We start from the raw sequence: 27,627 nt of genomic DNA, 5'->3' as shown, positions 1-27,627 counted from the left end.
ATGAACTTTGAGAGCTAGTCTTGTGCAAACTATGATTGATGAGGAGAGACATTATCACTTGGCAATATTATTTGGGAAACGATGCTCTTAAACATAAATAAATAATCAAGAAATCCTTTTAATGAAAGTTGGATGAGGTCTGATACTCTTAAAAATATAGTTATGCTCCAAAAGAGGTTCGAATAAAAACTTTCTGAGTTAACTGATTGGATCCTTTCTCGCAATTTTTTTATATGAAAAACTTGTTTAAAGAAAATTATTTATTTCTTTATGCAATTTTCACAGACCGCTCCTGGAATGGAGTTCAGTTGTCTCGTAATGTTTAATTAATTTTATCATCTTTTCTTCTTCGTCATTTTTTTTCTCAGTTTTGTCAATAAAATAGCTTTTGCAAAGGACAAAATCAGTTCATTTTGTTAGTATTTCGAAAATGATTTTATGCAAATATTTATATTTGAAAAAAAACTTTTAAAATAATTATTATTTTTAAAAATTCAAAAAAAAAATGAAAAGAAAATGTGTTGTATTTGTGGATAAAAAAGGGTTTTAATTTTCAGAATGACTAGAAAAAACTAACTTTAATTTACTTAAATAAAATAATTGTGATTAATTTTATTTAAAATTTAAAAATCGACCTTGAAAGAAAAACAGAAACTTCATGTGCAAGATTATTGCTTTTCTAAAAATGTTTCTAGCCTTTGAAATAGGAAGAAAATTATATGAGAAGCTGAACCTCAATATTGATATATTATTTAATGCTTCAAATTAAAGAATTTTAATTCCAAATTCCGAATTTTATTTTTCAAACTATGGAAATATATTAATAAATGAAAATTATTATATTATTAAGAAAATATATTAATAAATGAAAATTTAAAAAAGCAAAAATGCAGTTAATGTGATGCATTGATAGAAAATAGTGAAGTGCATACGTCTGACGAAAAATCCTATAATAAGGATAATATGCAAACCTTAAAGTATCGCTTGTAAGTATATAGACCATATGTTCATTATTTTATATTTAAATGAATGCATTGTAAATTGTTACTATTACACGATGTTTTGTCCTTACATATGTCAAAGTCATGTTTCGCAAACTTTTTCGAAGTAGCGATATTATATAGGAGTGGGTCATTTATGGTTACTACTACTGGTGTTCAGCGCTTTTATCTAAATAATTTATTTTGGGTGGATCTCTTACTGGCTATAAAGAAAGCGATATATAGATGAATTGCGGGTTCTGCGTAAAAATGACTTCATTGCTGTTAGTGTCGAATAATGAACTAGGAATACACAATGGAAAGTGGTCATTCAGTTCTATACAAAAAAGTAATCATAAAAAATTCCATTTCTTTCATTCATATAACACTCAAAGATATTTTTCATGAATTAAATTTTAAAAATCAAGGAATTTTGGTTCCATTATTTGTTGTAGAAAGCCGTAATGGCCTAGTGGCAAAGTCTTTGTTTTGAATCTGGTTGATCTCAATTTGAGAATCTATCTCACCACGGATTTGTCTGTTTCTCAGATCTCATACAAATTAAATCCGTTGGGATCAACCCCCTTTTTTTCAGGTGCGATAAATGCATTTGGAAAAATCTTCTCAACCCTTTAAAGTACCATTTTTTTCTAGTCATATTATATTTAAATATTTTTAGGCTTGAAATTAGAATAAGAAAAGGGATTCATTTAGCTTATTAGATAAATTTAATTTGATTAATTAATTAATTTGGTTCATTAATAATTTAGTAACAAATCAAGTCACATCATTTTGATTGAGATAAAGAACTGAAGCCTCTAAGTTTCTGTTTTTCTAAAAAAACTGATCAGAACTTATGCCACCCTACATAATTTCATACAAAGATTGATAAATTTGGTGGGAAGCATACTTCCCACGGCCCTAGAAAGGGTTAATCTAATGGATTTAGGATAATAGGATTTAATTAAAGGAAAGCTCTCATTTAACTAGATCAGAAGAACACAAGATCTGTTCCAAAAATAACTGTAAACATGATATTAATTAAACTGAATAACTGAATTAACTATGATAATAACATTAAATCGACTTACCTCAAAAAATACTGATTGATTTTTCATCTTTATTTTAGTAGAGAACGTTAACATTTTAACGGCCGCTCACATAACATGTGTGATAGCCAGAACAATTGTTAATGTCTACTCACACAATATGTATGTGATGTTACAGTTATTTTTTATATGTATGTTCGCAGATGTTAAATCATTTTATGAATTTACATAAAGTTTTTTTAAATTAATTCTTCAAAATGATTGCGTAGACGTGCGGCCATTAAAGTATTAATATTTGTACCTGTAGATAATATATACCAATGTATTTTAAGAAATATGTTACTTTTTGATAAAGAAGTGAGATTCTCTTAAGCTAATTCAAAAGAAAGCTCAAAATTCTTGAAACTTTTATTTTAAAAGCGACAAAAATCTTTTATAAGATCCCAAATGGCATCAGTTAAGCCTAAAGCATCGATAGTAGTGCTTAACACCCTGTCAGAAGTTACGGTAATGTGCTTATTTCCTTAAGAATCGTACATAGAAAGATTAAGCATATATTTAATCTTATCTCCAGAAGCGGGTTTAGTGATAAATTCTTTTTGCTATCTGATTTCCTAACATTAATGCTCAATAAAATAAGTTTTACATTTAGTTTCGCATTGAGTTTTTTGTTCGTTCAACCTATTCTTTAGTGACACGTTTTAAGATTTACTTTAATGGATCAGGAAGTAATTATAATATTGTTTCATTTCTATCTACTTACAGTCTTTTCAATACACTTCTCAGAGTTGAAAAATGCGTGATATCGAGCAAACTCTTGTCTATGCTTTTTTGTAATTACTTCTTTGTAGTGCTAACTTTAAAAATTTCTTTCAGGTCGTTGGAATATTGTCTAGACGTGGGCAACATTAACCTCTCCGCTATCAGAACAGTTCGCGTGCTGCGACCGCTTAGGGCTATCAACCGGATACCAAGTAAGTGGACTTTCATTTTGCATTTTTGGATACTTTTCCCTCCGCCCTTTAAACCAATAGCACTTCGTGACTTAATATTTCGGTCATCGTTGCTAATTTGCAATATCTTATTGTAATAAGGCATCATTTTTTGCTAAACTAGTTGTCTGAAGTTCATTGATTTGACGCGAATTATAGTGGTAATTTCAGATAAAATCAGCAGTTAATCTAAGGCAGCAAAATATAAAAGAATACTCTCAATAATTATTGTTATGCATTTATCGTAAAATAATACTGAATACTTTTTTTCAGAAATTAATTTAAAACAAAGTTACAAAATTGGTAAATTCTATTGACCTAATTTCGACAAGAGCCGCCATAATAAAACATTCTAGTACTTCCGCACATATAAAACAAATGAATAAGAATTTCTAAAATCATTGTACAGGTGCTGAAATTTCAATGTACTTTTATTTTTAAATTATTTATTTCTAAATTGCTTCAAAAGAATCAATAATGTATAAGTAATGTCCAAAAATACACTTTGCAAATAATGGAATTCAGTAGGAACTTCCAGTTCATTAAAATAAATTTACCTAACATGATAGGCGCATGACCAATGTTACTCAACATGCTATTTAAATTCTAGCTACACGTTTTTTTAAAATTGTGCTGTATTGTTGATGTCATTTTTCCTGCTTTTCGCAATTTAAGTATCACATTCCATTTGAACTGTTTTATGTAAGTATAAATTGAAACAATTTTTCTAGTTTCCCTAAAATCAATGTTTTGAAAGTACTCAATCTAACATAAATGAAAAGCTTGTATAAATTCAGTAATCTATTATAATTTTGGAAAATTATTTTTAAAAAACTAATCTTTTATCAGTTTTAATAAATTTTTGTCCAGCGTTTGCCAGTTTCATATTTAATACTGAATACTAATCTCAATATTTGAGTTCTTATAATACTAAATAATGAATTTTTCATACAAAAAAATATTATTGAAAAATCAGCGATTTTGAGGTTTTATATGGCAAAAGCTAAAACTCATAATAATAAGATCAAGAATAACTTTGTTTGTGCTCATATAGACAAGTTTCACCATCTTACGGATATTTTTAATCCTCTAGAATGATAGGCAACGAATTTCGTATAACGAAGCCACTATCGCCATTTCGTTATTTGTTAGATGATGTCCATCTGTTTTGACTAACGAATTGCGTATTTGGTTATTCTTTGTTATATAAATTACTGACTGAAAAAAACGCTGTTTATAATCGCTATTTATTTATCTCTTTTTCTTATTAATCTTACCAAAAAAATCAGTCTTTTAAACGTTACCAATCGAAACCAGGGTAACTTGAGGACCTTGCAGTCTTCCAAGTGCTTCATAGTGTACTTAATAGTGATGAATTAATCAGTGCATTGGTTTAATGTTTGCAGTGTTTAACTAATGACTGTATCTTCTAAGAATAAAAATATATTCAATTTCTATCAGGAATGCTATGTTACCCCTAAGTTAAAAATCATTTTGCCCCAGTATTGGGTCAAGATGACAGTTTTGCATCAATTTTTTAAAGTAGCAAAGTAATTTTGATTATATTAAAATACAAAATTATTCAGTTATATACAATACACCAAAAGGCCATTCTAATAATATAAAAAAGAAAAACAATTTACAAAAATAAATCTGGATTTATTATAAATGTTTAATTTGGTTTCACTCGTCATCTTGTCCCGGTCTCCTCTACATTTCCCTAAATGTTAGTGTTTTAAGAATTTTAAAAATTATCTATAGCAGTATATAAGCAATGAAATCATAAAAAAAAAATAGTGGCACCTAAAAACATATAATAAAAGAGAATCTGAAATAGTCTATAAAATATCGCATGATTTCACATATACGATATTAGAAATTAGCAATCTGACTAGAATTTAAAAAATTAGCAATTCATCTTAGCAGTTTTAAAGCTGTATTCAAAAAAAAGAATGATAGCTCTATATAAAAAAAAGAAAGCAAATCGTATTCTAAAACCAATCACAGAGAAAAAGAGTAAGCATGTTTTTATACGCTAAAAATAATTATAAAATAAGAAAGATTGTAATGTTTTTCTTTATTCACCGACAAAATTAAAAGCAAGGAACGTATTTGTATTTTTGATTGGAATCAAAGCCATAGTTAATAGTTTGAATTTTGTTTTTTCTGCCAAACATGTGGATATTTTCTTGAGTTCTACGTGAAATATCGTAGAAAACACTATTCACCCAAAAAAAATAAAGTACTTATGAAAAGAAATGCCGATGGAAAAAAAATTGAATGAGTCCACGCTGTATATCGACCGCAAAGCGATTGTTAACGAGTTTGTGGGGTGGGAACAAGATAAATGGAAGTAAAATGCTTTGAAAGAGTGAAAAGACGATAAGGTAATGGACATGACAAGAATGCGCATGCGCGAAAGAGTTATAAATAGAGCTATACCACCCATCGAAATTTACTTGTTAAACTAAAAATATTTTTGTAAGTACCTGATTTTATCTGATGTTATGTCAATGAAAATATTTTTAGATTCATTTAAAAAATTGAAATGTTTCTTAATTTTTTTTTTATTTTCTTCTCAGACACACCTCCACATTAAAAGTAAAATACAATTATCTAGATGAATTCTTCGACGAAAGAATGCCGATGAAATATTTTCGTATCATATTTGGTTTGGTTTGATCTGGTCTTTTAAAATGATAATACAAAATCGTTTGCATTATCTCAGCTAATAAAAATTTGCAGATTTCGATTTTTTCTGTATGACTTATAATATCGTGAGTTGCATCTTTTATTTTCTGATGTCTGCTCTAAGACAAATGATTTTGATTCAGTATTTTTAAGAGCAAAGATTTACAGAAATCCATCTTTATGCGGAAATATTACTATAAAGTTTCCACTCAATAATATCCAAAAATAAATAAAAAATGCATGAGAAGTAATGTCAGTTTCAATGAAACCCCTCAACACTTGAAAGCATCTCACTGTCACTTTTCTTTTCCATTTAGAACAATAATATGGTAATAAAATTAATCTGAAATGCAGATTCTTTGAACTAACTTTCTAATATAAGCTAGTGAGCAACAAAGATTCAGCCGTATTCTAACTCAGATGATTTCTGTCATGGTGATTTATTTAACAAAATATAAGGGTCAGTCTTTTGCCTGCTTGGAAATTTCTCGGCTAAGTCTCGGCTTTGAATTCGCTGATATGAAACACGATTTCACAGAAGAATCAAGATATAAACGATGTCCATTAAATCCATCATTGTTAGACAAACAACATCAAACAGGCATGGTGGAGGTAATTCGAGAATAGTTTTTGATTAGATATCATTTTCATTGCCTGTTAATTGTTTGAAATTAGAGGTTCTTCGCGAAACATCCGTTGAATAGCTTCGGAATTCAAACAAATCAAGCAACTAACAGCAATCTCAGCACACAAAACGGCAGAATTCAGCAGGAGGAAGGAATCTGCGTATCTACTTTCTACGGTCTCTTCAAACGCCTGCAATTCTTCATTGTCTCCTCACTTTAGCTGTATACAACTGTCGATTCACTACTACACGACTGGCTACTCCACACAGGACTCGATGCTGCTTCTTTAATAAACTCCAGGATTAGGCACACAGCTCAATTCTGCAAACAGTTGAGTTCCACTCCACGCTTGCGCTTCGCCGGACTGATCCAACTATTCCGCCGTTGACTCGCTATGCAACTCTAAACCTCTCGACGACTCTATACACGACTGTCTTCGGTTTACGATTTGTCTTCGATCTTTTATAATTTCCGGAGCCGGGCAGAGAAGATGCTGGAACAATAAAGTATATCTTGGCTCCTATGGCTTCTATCGTCAAAATTTTTAAAGATTCCAGTATTATCTCCAAACGGTCACCAAGCCCGGGGGTCACTGAATCGGCATCCGATCAGCATCGAATAGAGCTGATCGTAAAATGGTCTTTCTTACGATCCAACTATTCGTGCTGGGAAGCAGCATTACAGACTTGTAACAATATATTGAATAATAATCTAGGGAAGAAGGAACGGACGTTAAAATTTTATTTCCTTGTCATTATTTACTTGCATGAGTCATCAGTGGAACCCTAGCTCATTCTTCCGTTAAACAATAAAAGTTAAATAGAGATTTATTTTTATGACAGGAATATCTCAAAATGGAGACTAACGAACGTAAAGCGCTATACGAATTCCCCATTGCTTATTTCAACGCCTGAAGCATTCCGAAAAGACTATGGAATAACCCGAACCATCAAAATATACTGTATTTGTTGCGCATAAAAAGAAAAAGTATTTTAAATATTAAGTATTTCACAAGATGCAGTGAATAAAGACAATTTTCTTGCCTATTTTGAAGAAGTCAATAAAAAATATTCAAAGTCATAATGATTATAAATTAGATGTTCCACAATCAAATGTTTCAATAGTTTAAAATCCCCAGCTACATTTGAAGAAAAGCTCATATAATTGATATACAAGATGAAGGCCTATGACAGAGGGTTAGTGAAAAGTTGGAAAGAATTGAGCGAAAGGAAATGACACAGAAACCCTTCTAGCTATTCGACAAAAAATGGAAATGCTCCCCATTTTCATGAAATGTTATTTATTGTCATGTTTTCATATTTAATGAGTTTAAATCTCGAGATTATTTTATTCTGTATTTAGATTTGTTGAAAATTTTAAGCATTGTTTTCATTATTATACGCAGTCTTCAGAATAAAAGTTTATCTTTTCTATCTTTCATTATTATTTTAGGACTTTCTATATATTTTAGAAACTTTAATGTGTCCCTTTTCTTTAAAAATGAATTTTCTTTTAGTACTTTATAATGACTGTGCAAGATTGAATCTAAAAATTTTTACTTGTTTCCTAGCATAAAGGGATTCCGACTACTTCACTGACAACTGCACTTGTCTCAAGTGCCGAGGAGGAAGTCAGCATTTCTCAATTTTCATGAGATTAAATCACCATTCATGCTGATATTACTGCACACACACTTGATTTTCTGATAATATCAAAAAACTATCAGAGACTTTTCATAAACTATTTTGAACACAAAACTGTATAACTAAGCTGAAATTATTTAAGTTTAGGAAAAAGTTTGAAACGACCAATTATAATATCACGTAACTCTGATATCTTAAAGAAATACTGGAGTGATACTCCCCAATACATTTGTGGTCCCAGGTTCTATTCCAGCCAACTCCACACATTTACACATATTCTCTAATAAATGCTTAGTCCTCAGATTTTTATTTTCAGTGTCGTCATCTGAGAGTTGTATCCTTAAAAATATAGTAAAGAAAACAGGTATTTGTGTATTAATTACATGACTCGAATTTCGAATTCTCAACCTTTAGCGCAAATCTAGTACGAGATCTCTAAATGAAGCCAAAATTTGATATACAAGTACCTTTGCAGTTGTATATCAAATTATTAAATTATTACCAAATATCATTTATTTAAATCAATACAGTTTTGAGTTATTATGTTTGCATTCATGCGAAAGTACAGACTGGCAGACGGTCATCCATTTAACACGTTTAATTCAAATCTTGATAAGGATCTACATTTTAGAAGCTAAAAATGTGAATTGAATTTCATTTGTCTATATAATTACGTTTTTTAATTGCTGTGTTTACGTGCATACAAAAGTAGAGACCGACAGACAAGTAATTACTCGCCAGATTTGGTTTCAAATTTAATTCTAATTAATATTTTAGATTCTGGACCAAATTTTATCTATATTGCTCTTTACTTTTTCTTGTTAATTTGTTCATTTGTACTTGGAAAGTCGGACATAGATTTCTTTTAAATGGATTTCTTTCAAAATTTGGCAGAAGTAGAAATAGACATTCAATCCAAATATCAACTACCAACATACCAAATTAAATTCATCTAGCTCAAAGTATTTTTAAGTTACCGTCTTCACAGTCGGACAGACATAAAACCAAAAATGTGTTTTTGAAACTCAGAGATTTGTGAAACTTGGAAGATTAGTTAAAATCTTGAGTTCGGATTTTTAGGCGATTTTAATACTTTTAACTTGTATATTAAAAGAAAAAAATGAAAGCAGAAATTTCCTCTCTTGCTTTTCTTGCATGAATCCAAAATAGTGGGGTTTTTTAGCTTCTAAGTCCTGTAAAAATATTCAAGTGTGTGTTTAGAAATAGTATCAAATTAAAATGTTTAAATCTATTGGAACTTTTTAATCCCAAATATGATTCAGATCTATAATTTTTATTCAATGACGGCTATACTAATTTCATATATCTAACGCGTTCCTTTTCTAAGTTATCGTGTTTTATTGACCGACATAATTCCACAATGGGTCCACAATTTGGAGAAAAGATCGATAGTCCCAATAGACTGAGCATTTTTTATTACATAATTTTGTCACTTTTCATGAGGAATAGCTCGAATCATTAATTTCATCTGCCTAATCTGATGCATTTCCACCCGGGGGGAAAACAATCTTATTTATTATTACTAATATTGGACTAACTAATAAGTTTATGTGAAAGATGAATTCCTCAAGGGAAGCATAATTGTATTATCTGTTAAAAATCCAGCATAAAACAAGGGCTATCTTGAATATTGATTTAATCAGTTAACTGTTTTTGACGGGAAAACTCGTCATGGAAAAACACAACATTTTGAGTTATTCGTCAAGAGTAATAAAAAGTGACAATTTGCAGTTTGAGTTACAGTTTTAGTGAGAACTCAAACATATTCGTTAATTTCAATATGTTAAAAAGGTCAAGTTCAAAACAAAGGAACAAATAAAAGATTATTATGCATTGTACCATACTTTGGTCAATACCATTTTCTAATAGCAAATAAAAATAATAAATTAATTTTTAGGTTTATTTTCGTTCATATGCAAAAAATGTATGTTAGTTTAAGTAAATAAATAAATGTAATTATTGAAATTTGAAAAAAATAAAGTAATTTCATCACAACATAATTTCATGTTACACATACTCTGTGTTTGACGAGTGTACTCGTGATCGCTAAACTTTTGCGACACAATTTAGATACGCATTTTCCGAAGAGGTCTAAACAATTAACTGGTTAATTGAGCCATAATATAGCGACGCCGTTATCATCTAAAGCCATCATATTATTATTATTTTAATTTTGAAACAAAATATGTAATATGCATTAATCATAATTTTCCTTTTGACTTATTTTAAGTCTTGGAACTAGAAAATTATTGATTTTAAAAAGTTATATAAACGTGGGTATAGTTTCAAACATTTCGTTCAGCCAATGCATGAATATTTATTTATAATGTAACAGTTAAAATAAAGCACATATATATGATTGGGAGTGAAGATAACTGTCATGATCAATCTATTTTGAAAAGGTTCAGATTTGCAAAATTGTAGGGGGTTAATCAAAGGACAGGTGACTTTTCTTTTAAGCCTTATTATATCTTTCGGATCTAAAAAGTATTATATTATTTGGATATTTTTTTAGTCATAGATGCTCAAATTCCTGGCTTTGATTATGCTAATGCCTCGAATTAATTTGTTCTAAGACACTTAAATTTAATAGAGAGGCTAATCAGTTCGATTTTATTGATGTTTCGTCTAAGCAGCTTCAAGAAGATTTTCTTAATCATGCTTTACTTGATTTTTTAATGTTCTAATTGAAATCTTGTATCCTCTCAGCTTAAATACAATCGATCATAAGCAGCATATGTAGTAGATCGAAAATCCAGAAAAAAACATTGATTTCGATATGATCTAATTCCTTGAAAATATATGTATTTGTCTATGCAGTGGCCGATTTAAATTTCTGAAGCACTAGTCATGGCACAAATCCATCTTTTAATAAATTGGTCAATTGATCTCTACATTTTAACACATTTTTAATTTAATTAACATCCCTAATTTATTTTATAAATTTTTTGAAAATGCGGATTTTTTTTTTTTATCATGACTCAAAATTAGCCGCTTTTCCATTTATTTACAATATTATTGAAGCAAGCATAGGTATTCATATATAGTGCAATAACCAACTGAATATAATGAAGCATATGTAAGAACTTAACCAATTATACTTGACAAAGTCTTGACATTATCCTTATATTTTATAATTCTTTTAATTTCCATTTTTTTTACTAAATATTTTATTCGTCAAGAAGGAAAATAAATTTTAAAAGTAGCTTCCGCTGACCTCCTATCAGCTGTCTAACAGAAAATTCGTCACCGTTTGTTATACCAAATGAAAAATTGCAGCTTCGTTGATAAAGAAGTCAATGCAAGAAGCTCCACTCCGATTTTTGTATATGGTTTGGCCGCTGTATGTAAGATAGTGATCTGGCTTCCGCCGTCAGGTGTATTGTTGCTAAAAGAAGCGACATCCATCTTGCCGAGAGGAATGTGTTTGTAGTTAAAATCTTTTCTGGCTGTCTGTGTTTATCTTTCTTCAGTCGACTTTATGGTATGCCACTCAAACCAGCCAGATAAAGGAACCTCTTTTTAATTACACTGCTGTTTTTAAAACTTTAGACTCTTCAGTTTTCAAACTTAAACGCTAAACAATTTAGCTGTCGGTCATCAAGAAAGAAAAACGCAATTCATTGAGGAATTTGAAGTGATTCAGTAAAAATGGAAAAGATCTTTCTGTATTCAGCCTAGAAACAAAACAATGATAAAAACCCATATTTTATTGTAAACACTCATTAATGTACAAATGCACTTATCAGAGTACTAAAATATTTTTATTTTCAATATTTTCTACTTTTTAATCTTTAGCTTACAGCTCATTATTAATAGTATGGAATGGAGTTTTTTCTCAAATACATTACATAGTGGACATTACTATGTAATGTATGAACTATATTACATTACTATGTACCACATAAATAGAATCGAAATTTGATTAACTTGATTGATTAGCTAACTTTGAAACAATGAAAATATATAAAAAGAATAGTAAAAACGAGTGCACATAAGTGTACAGAATTTCAAAACACTAAAACATTTGAAAAAAGAGCGACATCTCGATCTTATAATTCCATTTTTATAAACATAAAAAGTTCGATAAAAGTATGAAATGAAACCGATTTATTATTCAAAGAAATCTCTTTTATTATATTACTGAAAAGAATTACTTCACATTTGATCGATTAACTCATTTATTTAAAACATTCAGGTTTTTTTATATTGCGGAAAGTAAAAAAATCGATAGTTCTTGTCTCCCATAAACCATTACGCTCTTTTGACATTGTCTTCGAAGCAGAATCAACATCTTCCATCAAAATGCGTCAATCCTTAAAACTCCGGAGCTCTGTTCTCGCTGAAGTTCCCCGAATCTCTGCCGGTCTAAAAGCTTTTTGAGTACAATCCAAGAACTCGAACTGCTATTTCTGATTCACTTAAGATCAGTAATTGTGGTTGTCATCCCTTATCGGAGAAGCCATCATATTCTGAGACTGCTGTCATCGTTCTTTTCATAAAATTAAATTTTTTTTCCTGGGAAGTCTCTCATCAAACATGAATGAAGCATTCATCTGCTGTTTGATTTAAAAATGATTTATAGCATTAAAAATTATAAAAACATCGCAACATCGAGATTCAAATTTTATATTTGTTCTAATCATATTATTACGAGTTCTTTTGCAAAAAAGAAATCCTTCTGTTTAAAAATATTTCCCTCGTTACATTTATTATTTTTAACTAGTTGGTCGCATAACCATAATCATAAATTCTAAATACCAAGACATAGATATAATTTTCTGGAAATGCTGGTTTAGTTAGGTTTTTTGGATTTTTTTTTTTTTTTGGTATAAATTCAAATGGCTAAACTGCGCCATGCATATAGTTAAAAGCAATGATATTATCAAAAGTTTAAAAATAAACAGCAATTGAACAGGCAAAGGTTTTAGAACATACTGTCGCATATGAAGATAGTATATTCTTAAAATCTGTTCAATATGTTCTTCCGAATATGGTAAAAATTGGTTAAAATTTCGACATTTTTCATTAATATGTATATTAATTATACAGTAAATGAAAAGTGATTTTAAGTAAACCACAATCACAAACTGCTACTCCGACCCTCCGGAAAGCACACGGAAAAATATGGATGATCGGACCGCCGCTACAACAACACTGGCGGGAACTGTAATTGAAACCTAAGGGCCATCACCGATTACGGTTCAACCCTTCCAATGGGATTTACGTCCCGTCATCGTTGGGAGGAGCCAGACCCTTGTCTTTTTGTGTGTCCACCAGGGTGGCGAGAACTAACCTCCATGCCGGAAGCTTCTCGTTCTCAATTATGAATTACCCCCGTGAGACTAATTTTAGGTAAAGATATACTTGGCGCTTATAATAAAAATTACTCTAAGCGATATTAGTTCTTGTGTATGTTTCATTGTGTAATTGTTTTATGGAATGCACACGATATGCTATTAAAAATTTAAATGTAGGAAGTAAGTGCTATTTTTATGACATATTTTGAACGATAAATAGTGATAATATGATGAGAATAATCAAATGATAATGAATTAAAGAGTTGAGAGATGTGCCAAAATTGCGACCTTCAAGACTATAACCTTTTGAAAGCAATTACGAGGCTGCGAATTCCTAATTTGGAATCAGAATCACATATAATTTATTCATCCTTAGATGTGTCTTTAAGTGGTTTTGATTCTTGGAACGTCATTGTGCCGTGAGTTGAAAAACTACGAGTTCGGGAATTTTTTATTACATGCTTTGACATTCAAGTTAAAAGGGATGTATTTGTTGTAACAGTTTGTTTTCACGAATACCTATATTTTATAGATTTGATGGTTTTAAATATCAACTCCAAAACACAAGATGAAGCAAATAAACATAATCAATGTTTATATACGTTTTAAAGATTTTTTTTAATCTTTTGATGAAATATAGATTTGTTTCAGAAAATTCTTGAGAAGATGATTAAGTGTTACGCTACAAATACAGCCTTGTTTCTGACACTTGGCATTTTTTCGATCTTGGCATTTTTTCGGTATTTTTTTCCATTTCGGCCTTGTTTCTGACACTACAATCACTCCTAATGTGGCAAAATATTCTTTCTGTTACTTCGAAAACTAACCCATAGCTAAAACAAATTATCTTGAATCTTAGATGAAACATACTATTTACTTTCCAGAACTCTAGTATATAAAAAATAATTTCATAATCGACTCTTACAGTTTATACAAAACCCGGTTTAAGAAGTGTATTCAGATAGTTCCGGAGGGCCGCAGTGGCCCGGTAGTAAGGTCTCGGCTTTGGAACCGGAAGGCTGCAGGCTCGTGACCAGATTCTACCGAATAACAGTCATGTAAGCAGGTCTGGTACACGTTAAATCAGTCCGGGCAAAACGTCCACCCGCTGGTGTGGTGTGGAGAGGGGGATACCAGCTCAGGGGTCTTCCTCGTCATCTGACCGCGGTTCAAAATTACGAGGTCCGTCCCAAAATAGACCTAGTGTTGCTTTGAAATGGGACGTTGATATAACTAAACTAAACTGATAGTTCCGATTCATTCATGAGGTTGTTATTATAAATGAGGTAATAGGATTTATTAAGCTATAGCGATTTATGGTAATAGTTTAATAATTCTTTTTAAATTTCGAATTTGGGTTTCATATTTTAGGATGAGAACGTATACCAGTATGTCTAGCAAAGTGAGAAAAAAATCAGTATTTAACCTCATAAAATGCACATAATAAAAAGAATGCAACAGTAAAAAAAAAAAAAATCAAGTTGGTTTATGCATTTTTAAATGAAAAGAGTGAGTGAGAAATCTTTCATTAAGGATTCGTAGAATGTTTTAATGAAGGACAATTCACCAATGTGACTGTTATAAGCAGAAAATATTCACAATGACTTTAAGTATTACATAAATTCGCAAATCATTAATAATTTAAATTTACAGATCACCAGATAATATAAAACAAGAAAATGTTTTAATAATTTATTTAATTTTCCGACATAAATTACAATGCATTAAAAGTAGATGCATTCATTAATTCACTTTGTCACTATAATATAAAACATTTCAAATTTTCAGTTTCTTTAAATACTATCGGTAATAGCAGTACATATTTTTCAGGGATAATTATGAAAGTATATAGCTCGCAAATTTCGAGTAAGATCATAAATAACTACATATGTAGCAGTTGCATTACTCTATCTTCTCTTTAGGATAATAGATGGCGATGCCTGATTAGGTACGCATCAGTATCCCATGTTGTATCGCGATTGTAAATACAGTGCGCGAAAAAAGTATAAGGACATGTAATTGCATGAAAATATGCTTTATTTCCATTTCACCTAAATGAACTTTTTATATTTCTTACTTCTGCTGCATAACTTTATGATAACACTTATACCACATAAAAAACATAATTTAGCTTCAAAATATTGATTTTACAAAATTTAACATTAAAGGAAATACGGAAAAAATTATAAGGACATGTTGTAAAATACTTAAAAAATGTTTCAATAATCAAGAAAACTACCTTTTTTTTTCAATCACTTGAATAATCCGAGAGGTCATAGATCATGAAAGATCTTTTAAAATGTCCACAGATATTTTTTTCCTAGCGTCTTTGATAACGACGACAAGATCTTGTGTACATTGATACTGTGTGCCGTTTTTATAAACTTCTTGGGCTAGAAGTCCCCATAAGTTTTCGATTGGATTAAGATCGGGACTTCTCGACGGCCAATCAAGTAAATTTACAGAATTAGCTTCAAACCAGAGTTTTGCACTCGCAGAAACGTGTTTCGAAGCATTATCCTGCTGAAAAATATAGTCCCCTGAAGTAATTAGTGGCGCTTCAGGTAACAAACTTTCTCCTAACATATCAACATACCTGTCCGAATTCATTTTATGGTTGATAAATACAATTGGAGTGGTTCCATTTGCCGCAAAAGCGCCCCATACCATAACCGAGCCACCACCATATTGACGCCTGGAAAACACTTCCTTGGTCTTTCGCAGATCATACCAAAAATAACGAAAACCATCAGGTCCATCAAGATTGAACTTTTTTTCGTCCGAAAAAATTACATCAGCCCACTTTTGACCAAGAGAAATTTATTTTTTGGAAAAGTAAACTCTACTTTTCTTATGATGATTTGTAAGAGGGGGGCGTGACACTAATTTCCCATAAGAAACTTGAGGATGTTTACTCAAAACATTTTGAACAGTCCTTGTTGAGCATGGTAAACTCAAATTTTGTCTAACTTCATTTGTGGTTTCTCTTTTCTCGCAAGTTCTTCTTACAATCATTCATTTTTGTCGACGAGTGAGAGTTTCTGGTCTCCCAGTTCGCTTTTTCATACCATACATCCCAGGATTTTTTAGAAAATTATAAACCACCGTTTTAGATCTCTTGATTCTTTTTGAAATTTCCCATCCACTTAATCCACATTCTCGAAAAGCAACAATTTTTCCTTTTTCAGAGTCAGAAAGTTGAGTTCCTTTGAGCATCGTTTAAAAATTCACACTGAAAGTCGACGAGTGGGAAATTCTTTTCGCAAATGAATCTTTTAACTCGGAATTGTCATTTTATGCTTTCATATATGCAAATTTTTAAATAATTACTGGAGAAAAAGCAATGTCCTTATACTTTTTTCCGTTTTCATTTAGGTTTAAAAATCAAAATTTAAATTTTAGCAGATTTAAAATTGAAAATTTTAATTACTTTAGGCATAAAATATTTTAGTTTTACTTCTATTTTTGCTGCAAAAATTTGCATACGATTCTGTAAACAAGGCTTCTAGATTTGGAGATTTTTCGCGTGTCCTTATAATTTTTTCGGGCACTGTAATGAGATGAGATGCCGTTCTGTTAAGTTATGAGCATCCCATGTTGCGCGATTGTAAATAATGAGATGGGATGTCGTTCTGTTAAGGTATGAGCGCGTTAATGTCTCGTCTTCGTGTTTAGTGTGAAATGTGATCACTAAAGAAATATTCCCGAAAACATAGTTCCTCTTGCTTCCACTGCACGGATCAAAATGATATTCATTCCACCAAAAATTTAAAAATAATGAATAAAATCAATTGAAAGTGGTTGCTAGGCATTCCAACATTTAATAAATATTTAAAGGATTAAAAATATTAAAATCTTAAAAAATTAATAATCATTTATATGCAGATTTTATCAATCAAATTTCGTAAACAATATCATCTATGTTTAAAAGTTAAGGTTCCAAATTTTTTAGATTTGCTTTTTAATTTAATTTCTTACTTTAAAGTCGTTTGTATATTCTGCAATATACAAAAAAATGCAATTATATAATCTGTGAATTTTTATTGACAAGTGCATACCCAAAGGAAAATTATAGCGCGGACGTGAAAAGTACATTTTACATTTATATCCTTAATCAACTTCATAATTTAGCAAAAGAGTTTTTTTTTTAATATTTATGCATTGATTTACTTGGTGTTAGTGAAAAAAAGCTTTTCAAACTTTTAAAATTTTAATCATTTTTACATTTTTGAGTAAAGTTTGTTTTAATCCTTTAATCTTTTATCTCAACAAGACATTACTTCAACTCAAATTAATTTTGTGCTAGAGTTTTGCGCATGAATAGGATGAATTTAATTAAATTACAAGAAAAATAAGTCGAATGTATTGAATTTTTCAAACGAAATGTTCATTGTTGAGGCTGCAGTAAAAGAATTCGATTCTACTGTGATTTATAGATTTTTCGCTCCGCGTGGTCTGTTAATTTCCCTTGAGATTTGCGTGGATTTCGTTTCTTTTTGCTGTTTCTGTTAAAATTCTTCATGAAGGAGACAAATGATTTCGAATTCATATGCGCGCAAAAACAAATAAAGTTTACTTTTCCTTTTCTTCTAGCTCAAATTAGTTTCGCTGGATATAAATATCTAAATGGCATAAAATTCCAAAAATGCATATACTGCCACATATTGTTATTTGTTTTGATTTTTTAAATTATTTGACGATAATTAATAAAAATTTTACATTCTTGAATACTTTAGTATTTAAAATTTAATGTCAGTTCATATAGTTTCATGTAAATATTTCTCTACATGTTTTCAAGTAGCCATATAGATTCATGCAATGTCAGTTCATTAAACAATATAAAAAATATTGAACATATATTCCGAATTAGCAGAAATAAACTCTGTTTTAGAATTTTTGTCTGGATTACAAAAAAAAATCACGAATTCATTCTGCATTTCAATAATGCCAGATTATCCAATTTTTCAAATAGAAGCAAACAATTAAACTTTTTTTTAAAAAAATTAAATTTATTTTTTAGAATAATTTTTTTCTTATTCTCCTTCTGTTGTTTACAAAATACTGTAACAAAGAACTTGGTCGCTGTTAGAGATGCATAATCCACGATTTTTTGAATAACAAATAATATTGCTATTGTTATTTTTAAATATGCGTTCCAAATATCTGTTATTTCAATCATATTATTAATTAAAAATTATTACTTAATATTAAATATAAAATTTATTAATTGTAATTAATACTTAATTTACTAATTTAATTAACGTGTGATTGAATTAATTTATCTGTTTCAGCTTACTTCTTAAATTTTTTTTTCTCAAAACTATTTATTTAATTTATTTATTAGAGTGAACCATTTTCTGGAAAAGATGAGTTAAAAATATATGTCATTTCTTTAAAATGTCTACTTTAGTCCTATATTCTATCAATAGATGGCGCCAGCAGTAAACAGAGTACATGTAATCAAAGTCAATCATGTCACGAGCAATTAAAAATGATCCGTATGGAATAGCGCATCATCAAATACGAATATCGGTCACTCCCGTAAAGTGGAGTGGTGACTTCGCACTTTCCGGTGAATCACCGCTCCGATAAATTTCAGTGATATGCAATTCAATGATACGATACGATAATTCCAATAACCGGTCCGTTCACTTTTCAATCCAATCACAAATTTCTTTCGAGAGCTTCCATTGGACAGATCGTATCGTCACCGCTCCGGCAAATTTCAGTGATATCGTATCGATTGTTAGTTCCTATCGTGATCCAAAACTTGTAATCGAAATATCATCAGTAAGATCGCATAAAGGATTTGAATCACACCCCTCTTTGAAAAGTATTGATCACTTGTATTTGTGACTTTTTGATATTGGTTACGTAATAACCGCTCTTAAAATATTCGTCATCCCTAGTCACTGTATTACAACTATTGTATATTAATCTAGTACTCATTTAAGTTAGCATAAATGAATGACCAGATTTTAAAAATTTCTAATTTCAAAACTCTTTCACATAATATAAATAGGAATGCATGAATATAAATTTGGAAATAAAAGAAGAACGTCTCAAATGACTTCATATAAGTGGTTATTATTACTATATTGATTCTTTTACAATGCCTATCTCTATATTATTTTTACGAATATGCAATATTGCTTCAGTGCGCTGTAAATCTTCAAGATAGCAAAATTGATTTATATATTATACATAGTAAGAGCTGTTGAAGTTATTGACTCCCAGCAGCCTTGGTGACATGTTTAAAGCAATCATTTTGCTAATTGCCGAAAAAAACTAAAGGATTCCGAATATTTAAGACTATTGGCGACAACTCCATTAGTATTTGAATTTCAGCAGTTCTAGAGCATTTGATACCCTGTCACAGAAGCTATAAAACTCCACAAGATGGAGTCAGTAGCAGTAGTTGAGCGAAGAGAAGTGAGTAGTTAAGCGAAATATTGGAGTGTAGATCTCCAGCGAATTCTCTCTGAGCATTTTGTGCTATTAAGGTTGTTTATTGTCTATTTTTTGTTTATATGTTATTCATTTCTGCTGTTTCGTATACATATCTTCTGTGTTTTATTACATTTGCGTTTATTACGTTTCGTTTCGTATTTTCATGTAGAATAAAGCATCGTTATCTGTTGATCGATCTGCAGGACTTTCCACCGTACACCAGCCATATGAATTTAATTTTGCAAAGCAGTATAAAGAATTGTTCTAAGAAATTTTTAAGTTCTAATTTCTCTTCTGTTATTGTTTATTGTTTGTTTTTTTATGTTACTGTAGTTATAAAATACTTTTTCCAATTGTTTCAAGAAATTTTTATTTCTATCCATAAATTTCAGATTCTTTATACTTAATTAATCAAGTTTTAATTCGCTAACCTACAGTTTAAAAATATGTATCCATGTCATCATAAGAACAATGATATTGTACGCATCTTGGTGCTATCCGCATAGTCAGTTATCTATTGTAACAAATTTCATATACAGAAAGTTTTTGGACAGAATTCAGTCTGACATTTTTCTGATTAAATCGAAGGGGATGGAACTACTGAGCGATTTATTTCTCTTGTTATTTGGAAAAGAGTTTCTTCAAAGTTTCCAACCGCTTCGATGTGAGAATACTTTTTCTGCCGCATGGATACATATAAGCGATAAATAAAATTATTACTTTACTTTTATTTTTATTTGATTTGATTCATTACTTGGTCCTCTTATCAATGCGATCGATAATGAATAAGACATTGATTAATCAGACAATGATAAATAATAATTGAAGATAAATTGTATTCCAACGTATGTTGGTAATTTTTGACAAAGACATCTAAATCTGCATGATTTTCAAAGGTCTTTTCTTGATTATTTTTTATTGCTGCGTTAAGTGAAAATTGTACCTAAATCTTTCCGAGTCCAGTTGCTTGAATCGTCAGACTGCAAACATTACTGCTCACTACTTTTACCAGTTTACTATTATGAATAAATCAAGTTACCATGATTTGTTTTAAAAAAAATTAAAATATTTTCAATAACTTTCAGCAAAAATGCAAATTGTCTCTTTTATCAGCCAAAGTTTTTAGGCGAAACTTTAACAAGAATTTGCCTTATTTTGCCATTAGCACCTGACCGCTCCGGAATTAAATTTTTCGAGAATAATGACATGTTACTTATTTTCATTTTTTTTTAGCTTTCAAAATCTATTTACTTCTATTAAATTAAATATTGATAGTGAAAAAAATGTCAAACTGTGTTTTCAGGCATGCGCATCCTAGTCATGTTGCTCCTGGACACGCTTCCGATGCTGGGCAACGTGTTGCTGCTCTGCTTCTTCGTCTTCTTCATTTTCGGCATCGTCGGGGTGCAGCTATGGGCGGGCATCCTCCGACAACGTTGCTACATAGAGCTCCCGCCCAACACTTCGCTACCAGGGTAAGATTAAACCTCTCTCTACTTAATGTTAAAGTTGAAAAGGTGGTCATTAATGTGATGAATGCACTTACTTAGTGAGGCAAGACCGCCTACTTGTTAAAGAATGCGTAGGTTCATCTGATGAACAGCTCAGCTTGCATTTCTAAAAGTCATCATTAAATTCTTTAATTTATAAATGAATAGATTCTTTTTTAATTAACAGACCAATACAAAATCCATCTTTTAAAATTAAATTTGTAAGTAGTTTAATTCTGAGCACAAATTTAAATTTTGAATTTGTAAAATGTATCAAGCATGCATAATAAATATATTTAAGATGTATTATTGATGCATTTTAAATCAAAATATTTTTTAAAAATTGTAAAGTTTATTGTTTTGTAAAATTTAAAAATTGTATTAGTTTAATTGTTTAAAACTTTCTGTATTTTAATAGAAATATCTGAAACGAATTACCTAATAGTTAGAACTTTTAACCTTTTATTAAACAGTTAAAGGCTTTTTTTAATTATTATAAATCTTATTAAACATTTTAATGTATGCATATAATTATTGTTTTGTCAATTTTAATAGTTTGGAAACCAAATAATCAAAGGGAAATCCATTCGTACAACAATACTGACACATTTATTTGCGTAAAATTTTTTTGCAAAATAAGTAGTTAAAAATTTTTTTTAAAGAATAATGAAATAATAACGAGTTACTAAAGTCTGTTGAATATTATATAAGATACAAAAATGATACAGAATTTTATAGAAGTATTTTTGAACATAAGCATATCATTCAGATTTTCTTACGTGCCATACTGTACTAATTATTAATTCATTTGAATTAATACTGAAATATTCAAATAGTACTGCACATACTGAATGGAAAATTATGTAAAATAATTGGATTTCTAATAATTCTTTCAGTTAAGTATGTTAGTAATAAATTTTATTCAAAAAATATTAATCATATTTTTTTTATTTCATATTCATTTTTTAATTCATATTTTCCCATTTTATGAATGCATTTCATTACATTACTCATCAATGGATTTCCAACTTTCAAAAATATCTTTAAAATTAAAATAAATTCCTGAAGATTTTTTTTTCATGGACATTGGAAGAAAAATACCCAAATTATTGTTTTTTATCATATCTATTTATATGCTCTTCTCGTATATTTTTACTTTTCTTATTGCGTATACCAAAATCATAAAGTATTTCTTATTTCACAGCTATGTATGGCAAAATATATTTCAATAAATATTTCCTACTGTTCTGATTTCCAAATAATCTAGAAAAAAAAGGAAACCTTCTACCCTGGGCGATCCGCATGTTCCTGCCACATGGAGTTAAACAATATTTTCTCTTTTTCTAGGTATATTTCACCCATTTACTACGAAAGGGTCAAAGTTCTGAAGTAAGCTTTTCAAAATGGTTTGTTGTGTGTGTGATGCGCATGCCCTTATTCTTGTCGCCTCTTCCCCTTCTCCAATTTAACCCTTTAATGAAACCTCCAGTGATAAAAAAAAAATAATTAATCAAATACTAAACATTGTTTCAAATTCAATACGGTTAGAATTAAAGTTCCACTTTGAAATGGTCATAAAAGAGAAACTACTGGACCAAATGTTATGGAACTTGGTAATCGTTTAAAAAAAATCGTGGAAATTTCTTTCCCGCCAAAAAAATGCTCAAAAACTCAAGAACAGGGGAGAAATCGCGCTGTATGCAGTATTGTTAAGTAAAATAGGACTTTAAGACACCGATTGAAAATGTGCTTAATCGTTTCTGAAGCGTGTTACAAAGCATGTTCAATGTTTCGTCCACCATTTTATGAAAGCAAGTTAAATCGCATGACTGCATTCTGAGCAGTAGATCTTAGCATATCAGGAGGAATGTTACGCACATGTCGGTGTATCGCATCTTTCAGTCCGTCAAATTGTTTAGATTATCACCAGAAACAGGTTTTTGAGATAACACACATTGAACATGCTTTGTAACACGCTTAAAAAACGATTAAACACTTTTTAAGCCGGTGTTTCCATATCGTATTTTGCTTAACAATATTGATACAAAGCCATTTCACCCCCGGTGGTGAGTTTTTGAACTTTTTTCTTTTTTGGTGGAAAAAAAATTCCCATTACCTCCTTTAAATTATTACCAAGTTTGATAATATTTGGTCCAGTAATTTTCCTTTTACGACCTAATTATAACCACCTTGTACTTTTAGCATATAAAATTTCACTACAGCAATTAGAACTTATAGGCAAACATTCTCATTGGCTATACATTTCGACATTTAATCAGTTATTATGATTTACAGTTTAAGAATAAATTAATATTAATTCATATTAAAATTAATTCATATTAATATTAATTCATATTAATAATATTAATTCATACGACATGTAGCAATCTTAATTATGCATGTTATCTAACATGTGACTGCATATTGCCTTATCCTGAATTATGATATCAAGGAATTTTGTTCTTTTAAAATTCAGAGTGAATTCCAAATTCAATACACATGTGAAATATGAAACATGAGCATTAATTGATTCCTTTAAAAGCATTGATTCCTTTTTAATCAATATAAATGCTACCCAGTTGCAACACTGAAGTCATAACATGTTAAAAATTCAAGCATTATGCATTATTATTGTATAAAAATATTTATAAGAGATCTGCAATCATTATTAAGTTACTTGGGTCCTGAATTAATTATTTTTCATTCAATTTTTTTCTCGTTCAGAAAAAAAAAGATTATTTTCAATACAAAGAAAATTAAAGTAATAAAATTTAAATGTATATTTCCTATAAGTTTCACATTTGATCTATAAAATCATAAGGAATTTAATTAAAATTTTGAAATACTTAATTTTATTTGGTAGCTATTTAATAAATTAATGCATTACATTTTTACCCAGAAAAATATTTTAATTCTACAAAGTTTACATTCTTTTTCTTTTAAAAAAATAATTTAAAAGTAAGATGGGCGAAAACAGCTCGCCTAGTTCTAAACAATTCAGTAGCAATTATCTGGGATTAGAAAACTTAATCGAATAAAAGAGCAGTAATCTGCTATTAGTTAATTTTAAAAACTCAGAAAAGTAAAGACATCAATAAAAAATTTTAAGTATTTAATTCTGTGGATAGTGTTATTTAATTCTGAATACTTTTAAAACAGAAAGTAATTAAGAAAGTATTATCCAAACGAAATGAAATGCAATACACTTAATGCGTTTACAGAGAAAAAAGCAAAACAACTGAACTCTTGCCTTTTGCATTAAAATTGCAAAAGGCAAGCAATGTTTTATATACCAGAATAAAGTATAAGAAAAATGGGATTAAGATTAATTGCTTAATAAAAATTTTTTAATATCTCAACATCACTCTCTAGATTTTATCAAAGATTAAATGTTAAGAGTTCATATAAATTTCTCACTGAAAGCGTTTTATTAGAAACAGTAATGAAAAGAAATAAATAATGAGAGTCCTAAACAAATGGACCTGATAATAAGAAATCAGAATAAGCAAGAGGACACAAGCAAAATACAAATATTCAAAGAATGCACTCTCCTTATCTTCCGATCATTCGTTCCCAAAGAAAGTTTCGAATTCAGTATTTTTGTTTACAATTTGTAAAACAAAGTACATGTTGCATATTTTTTTCATTTTTTGTACCATAATTATACAAGAAAACATGTTTTATTTTTTGTGTACAATCTTTTCAACTTGTATGAATGAAATTAACGGTAAAAATTATAAATCTAATTTTAATCAGTTCGACTTACTACAAGTTATTTAACACGAAAATAGGTTCTAAGTCGATAAATGCATTATCTTATTGAATAAGAACATACAGACATTATAACATTATAATATATCTTACATACATAACATAACATACAGAACATAAGTACATTACAGAACATAAGTACATTACAGAACATAAGTAACAGAACATAAGTACATTACAGAACATAAGTAACAGAACATAAGTGCATTACAGAACATAAGTAACAGAACATAAGTACATTATAATATATCTTATAGTGATTTATCATCTTTAGTATTTAATAATCTACAATCTAGTGAGTCTTTAAATAACAAATGGATAAAGGACGTGCTATAAATAAAATTTCATCAACTAAAGTAACAAAAATGATACAAGAACTCTGTAAGATATTTTTCACAGAATATTCAGTTCCTCTTTCAAAAACAAATTTTTCATGTAAAAAAATTATAAATAAATTTATAATTATAATTCAAGACAAATGGAAATTTAAAGATAAATTATCAATGAGAGCTTTTTCTTTTGAGGCTTTAGATTACATTTTTTTAAAAATTAATTTTTAGTTTTATGCCAGATTGCATTGTGAGAAGAATGCACTATTTTATCATTACTTTTGAGTTATTATCATGTAAGGATAATTAGAATTTAAAGAGTGTTCTCAGCATATCTATGCTCTTTGGTTTTAGCAAGAAACAAGATTTATGGCTATAATATAATTAAATAACCTTAGATAGATAAAAGAATGTGAAAAAGGCTGAAATCAAAAGCAATATACATTGGCTAATTAACTTGGGACATATTATGGCATTCTTTGATGTCATGTCTGAAAATAATAATTTTTAGCGATATGTTTATTATAAAACTGCATCATCGTAATGAAAATTGTAATGAATCGAAGAATGAGAAGCAGGATAGTTTGTATCTGAAAAGTATTTCATTAGTTTCTCTCACAAACTTATTTCTTCGATAACAAGTTGTATCTTCAATAAACGTAGTGCAGTTTTTTCCCCAAAGAATAATATCTGAGATTTATTTGAGTCATAGTATATATATCCTTTTCAGATAAAGAACGGAATCCTAGCTATTGTACTCCATTTTCATTTTGGACTGAAAATAGTGTCAAAAGACATTACCTCGCTCATTTTTCAAATATCTAGCGAAAATGCGCTGCATCTAGCTAAGCCTGGACAGGTTTAAAAAACAATTTATTTATGTTAAAGTGCGATTCGGTAAATGTCTTCAGGGTTAGTGACTTCTTTTTCAAATAAATACCCTTTCCTTCCTGGCTGCAAATTTCAGAGTGGGGTAGGGGCGACAAAACGAGGCCTCTCAAAGTGCTTTCAGTGAAGAGTGGCATGAGATCTCTTTCCGGCGCATGTTTGTAATGTTAATCGGCGCATGGTTCCGCGTCTTCTTTGTCTAACTGTTTGGTCTAAACTGAGTGTAAGTGTGATCTGTGTTCGCTTATGTGAATCTTTCTCTCTTCCTTTCTTTCTTGTTGTTTCTCTCTCTCTCTCTCTTTCTCTGTACTGACAAAGGACTAGTTTGAGCCTTTTGGAAATTCTAATGTTATCGAATTCTTTTCCTAATAAAATCTAAAAAATACCTCTTTGAGAACTTAACAATTCTTAAAGTCTCAAAGAATGTTAGTTCTTAATCATTAAGAATTCTCAATCATTATTCTTACATTTAAAATGTGCATCTTTAAGAACCTTAAGGTGTACATACACACTAGAAAATTTCTTAAAAATTGTAACTTTAAAAATCCAGTTTTTTCACAGTAGGTCATTAATATATATTTAAACTCATTTCATTGCGAAAAACCCATATTACACTAATTATTAATTAATTAAATAACATTTAATGAGATAATTAGCATTTTTTTAAACATGATATATTAAATTCTAATTTGTACAGACACACAATTGTAATTGGAAATTATGCCTAATATTAGTCTTCATGTTGTCTGCCTCAATCAAGTTATAAAAATGTATAGTTTTTTTTAACAATTGTTTCAACAACAATGAATAAAAAAAGCGAGATTTTTTCTGTCATTTTAACTTTTAAATAGCTATTAAAAATTTATTTCTATATATACAACTTTGATTGAGGCACAAAACATCCACTGTTTCATACAGATTATTTTGATATATAAATAATCGTATTTGGTCAGTTTCTTGTTGAGTTATGATTGTTTGAATGAAGCAACAGAGTGTAAAACTATCATTCTTCATAAAATGAGTTTAAAAAACATCGAAACTAGAGTTTTTAGTGAAAGTACCACAAGAAAAATAATTATAACTTGAGAAATATTTCGAATATTGACATCTTGGTATCGTTTGAAAGCTAAAGGATCAGAGAACATTTTGAAGTAATAAAAAAATATTCGATATTTTGAACGATTTTCGAAGTTTCAAGTGTGTCCATGCACCTTAATCATTCTTAATAGATGATGTTCAGAACTTCAAAGAATTCTAATGTTTATCAAACTCTTTCCTTGTTAATCTTAAAACAATGATTGTAATTTTCGAGTTTTGTAGCAAAAGTAAAGGAAGATCTGAATACAAATGTATGACTAAAACGTTTTCTAAACACATTTTCATCATGGTTAAAACAT

General features: G+C 29.6%; 1 protein-coding gene across 3 annotated transcripts in view; it reads left to right on the top strand.

Moving 5' to 3' along the window:
* The window catches only part of LOC129968689 (voltage-dependent T-type calcium channel subunit alpha-1G-like), a 126,041-nt gene that overhangs the window by 9,375 nt on the left and 89,039 nt on the right, over window positions 1–27,627 (top strand). For 2 of the 3 annotated variants that reach the window (XM_056082835.1, XM_056082834.1), the window contains exons 2-4: window positions 2,906–3,003; window positions 21,056–21,227; window positions 22,590–22,631. In XM_056082835.1, the coding sequence (XP_055938810.1) occupies window positions 2,906–3,003; window positions 21,056–21,227; window positions 22,590–22,631 (312 nt within the window). The remainder of the gene's footprint in view (window positions 1–2,905; window positions 3,004–21,055; window positions 21,228–22,589; window positions 22,632–27,627) is intronic. The other variant, XM_056082836.1, reaches the window with a different exon arrangement.

Source organism: Argiope bruennichi, chromosome 5 (genome assembly GCF_947563725.1).
Source record: "Argiope bruennichi chromosome 5, qqArgBrue1.1, whole genome shotgun sequence".
NCBI classification, from domain to species: Eukaryota; Metazoa; Arthropoda; class Arachnida; order Araneae; family Araneidae; genus Argiope; species Argiope bruennichi.
The sequence above is the reverse complement of the archived record's forward strand: the minus strand, read 5'-3'. Positions and strand labels throughout refer to the sequence as shown.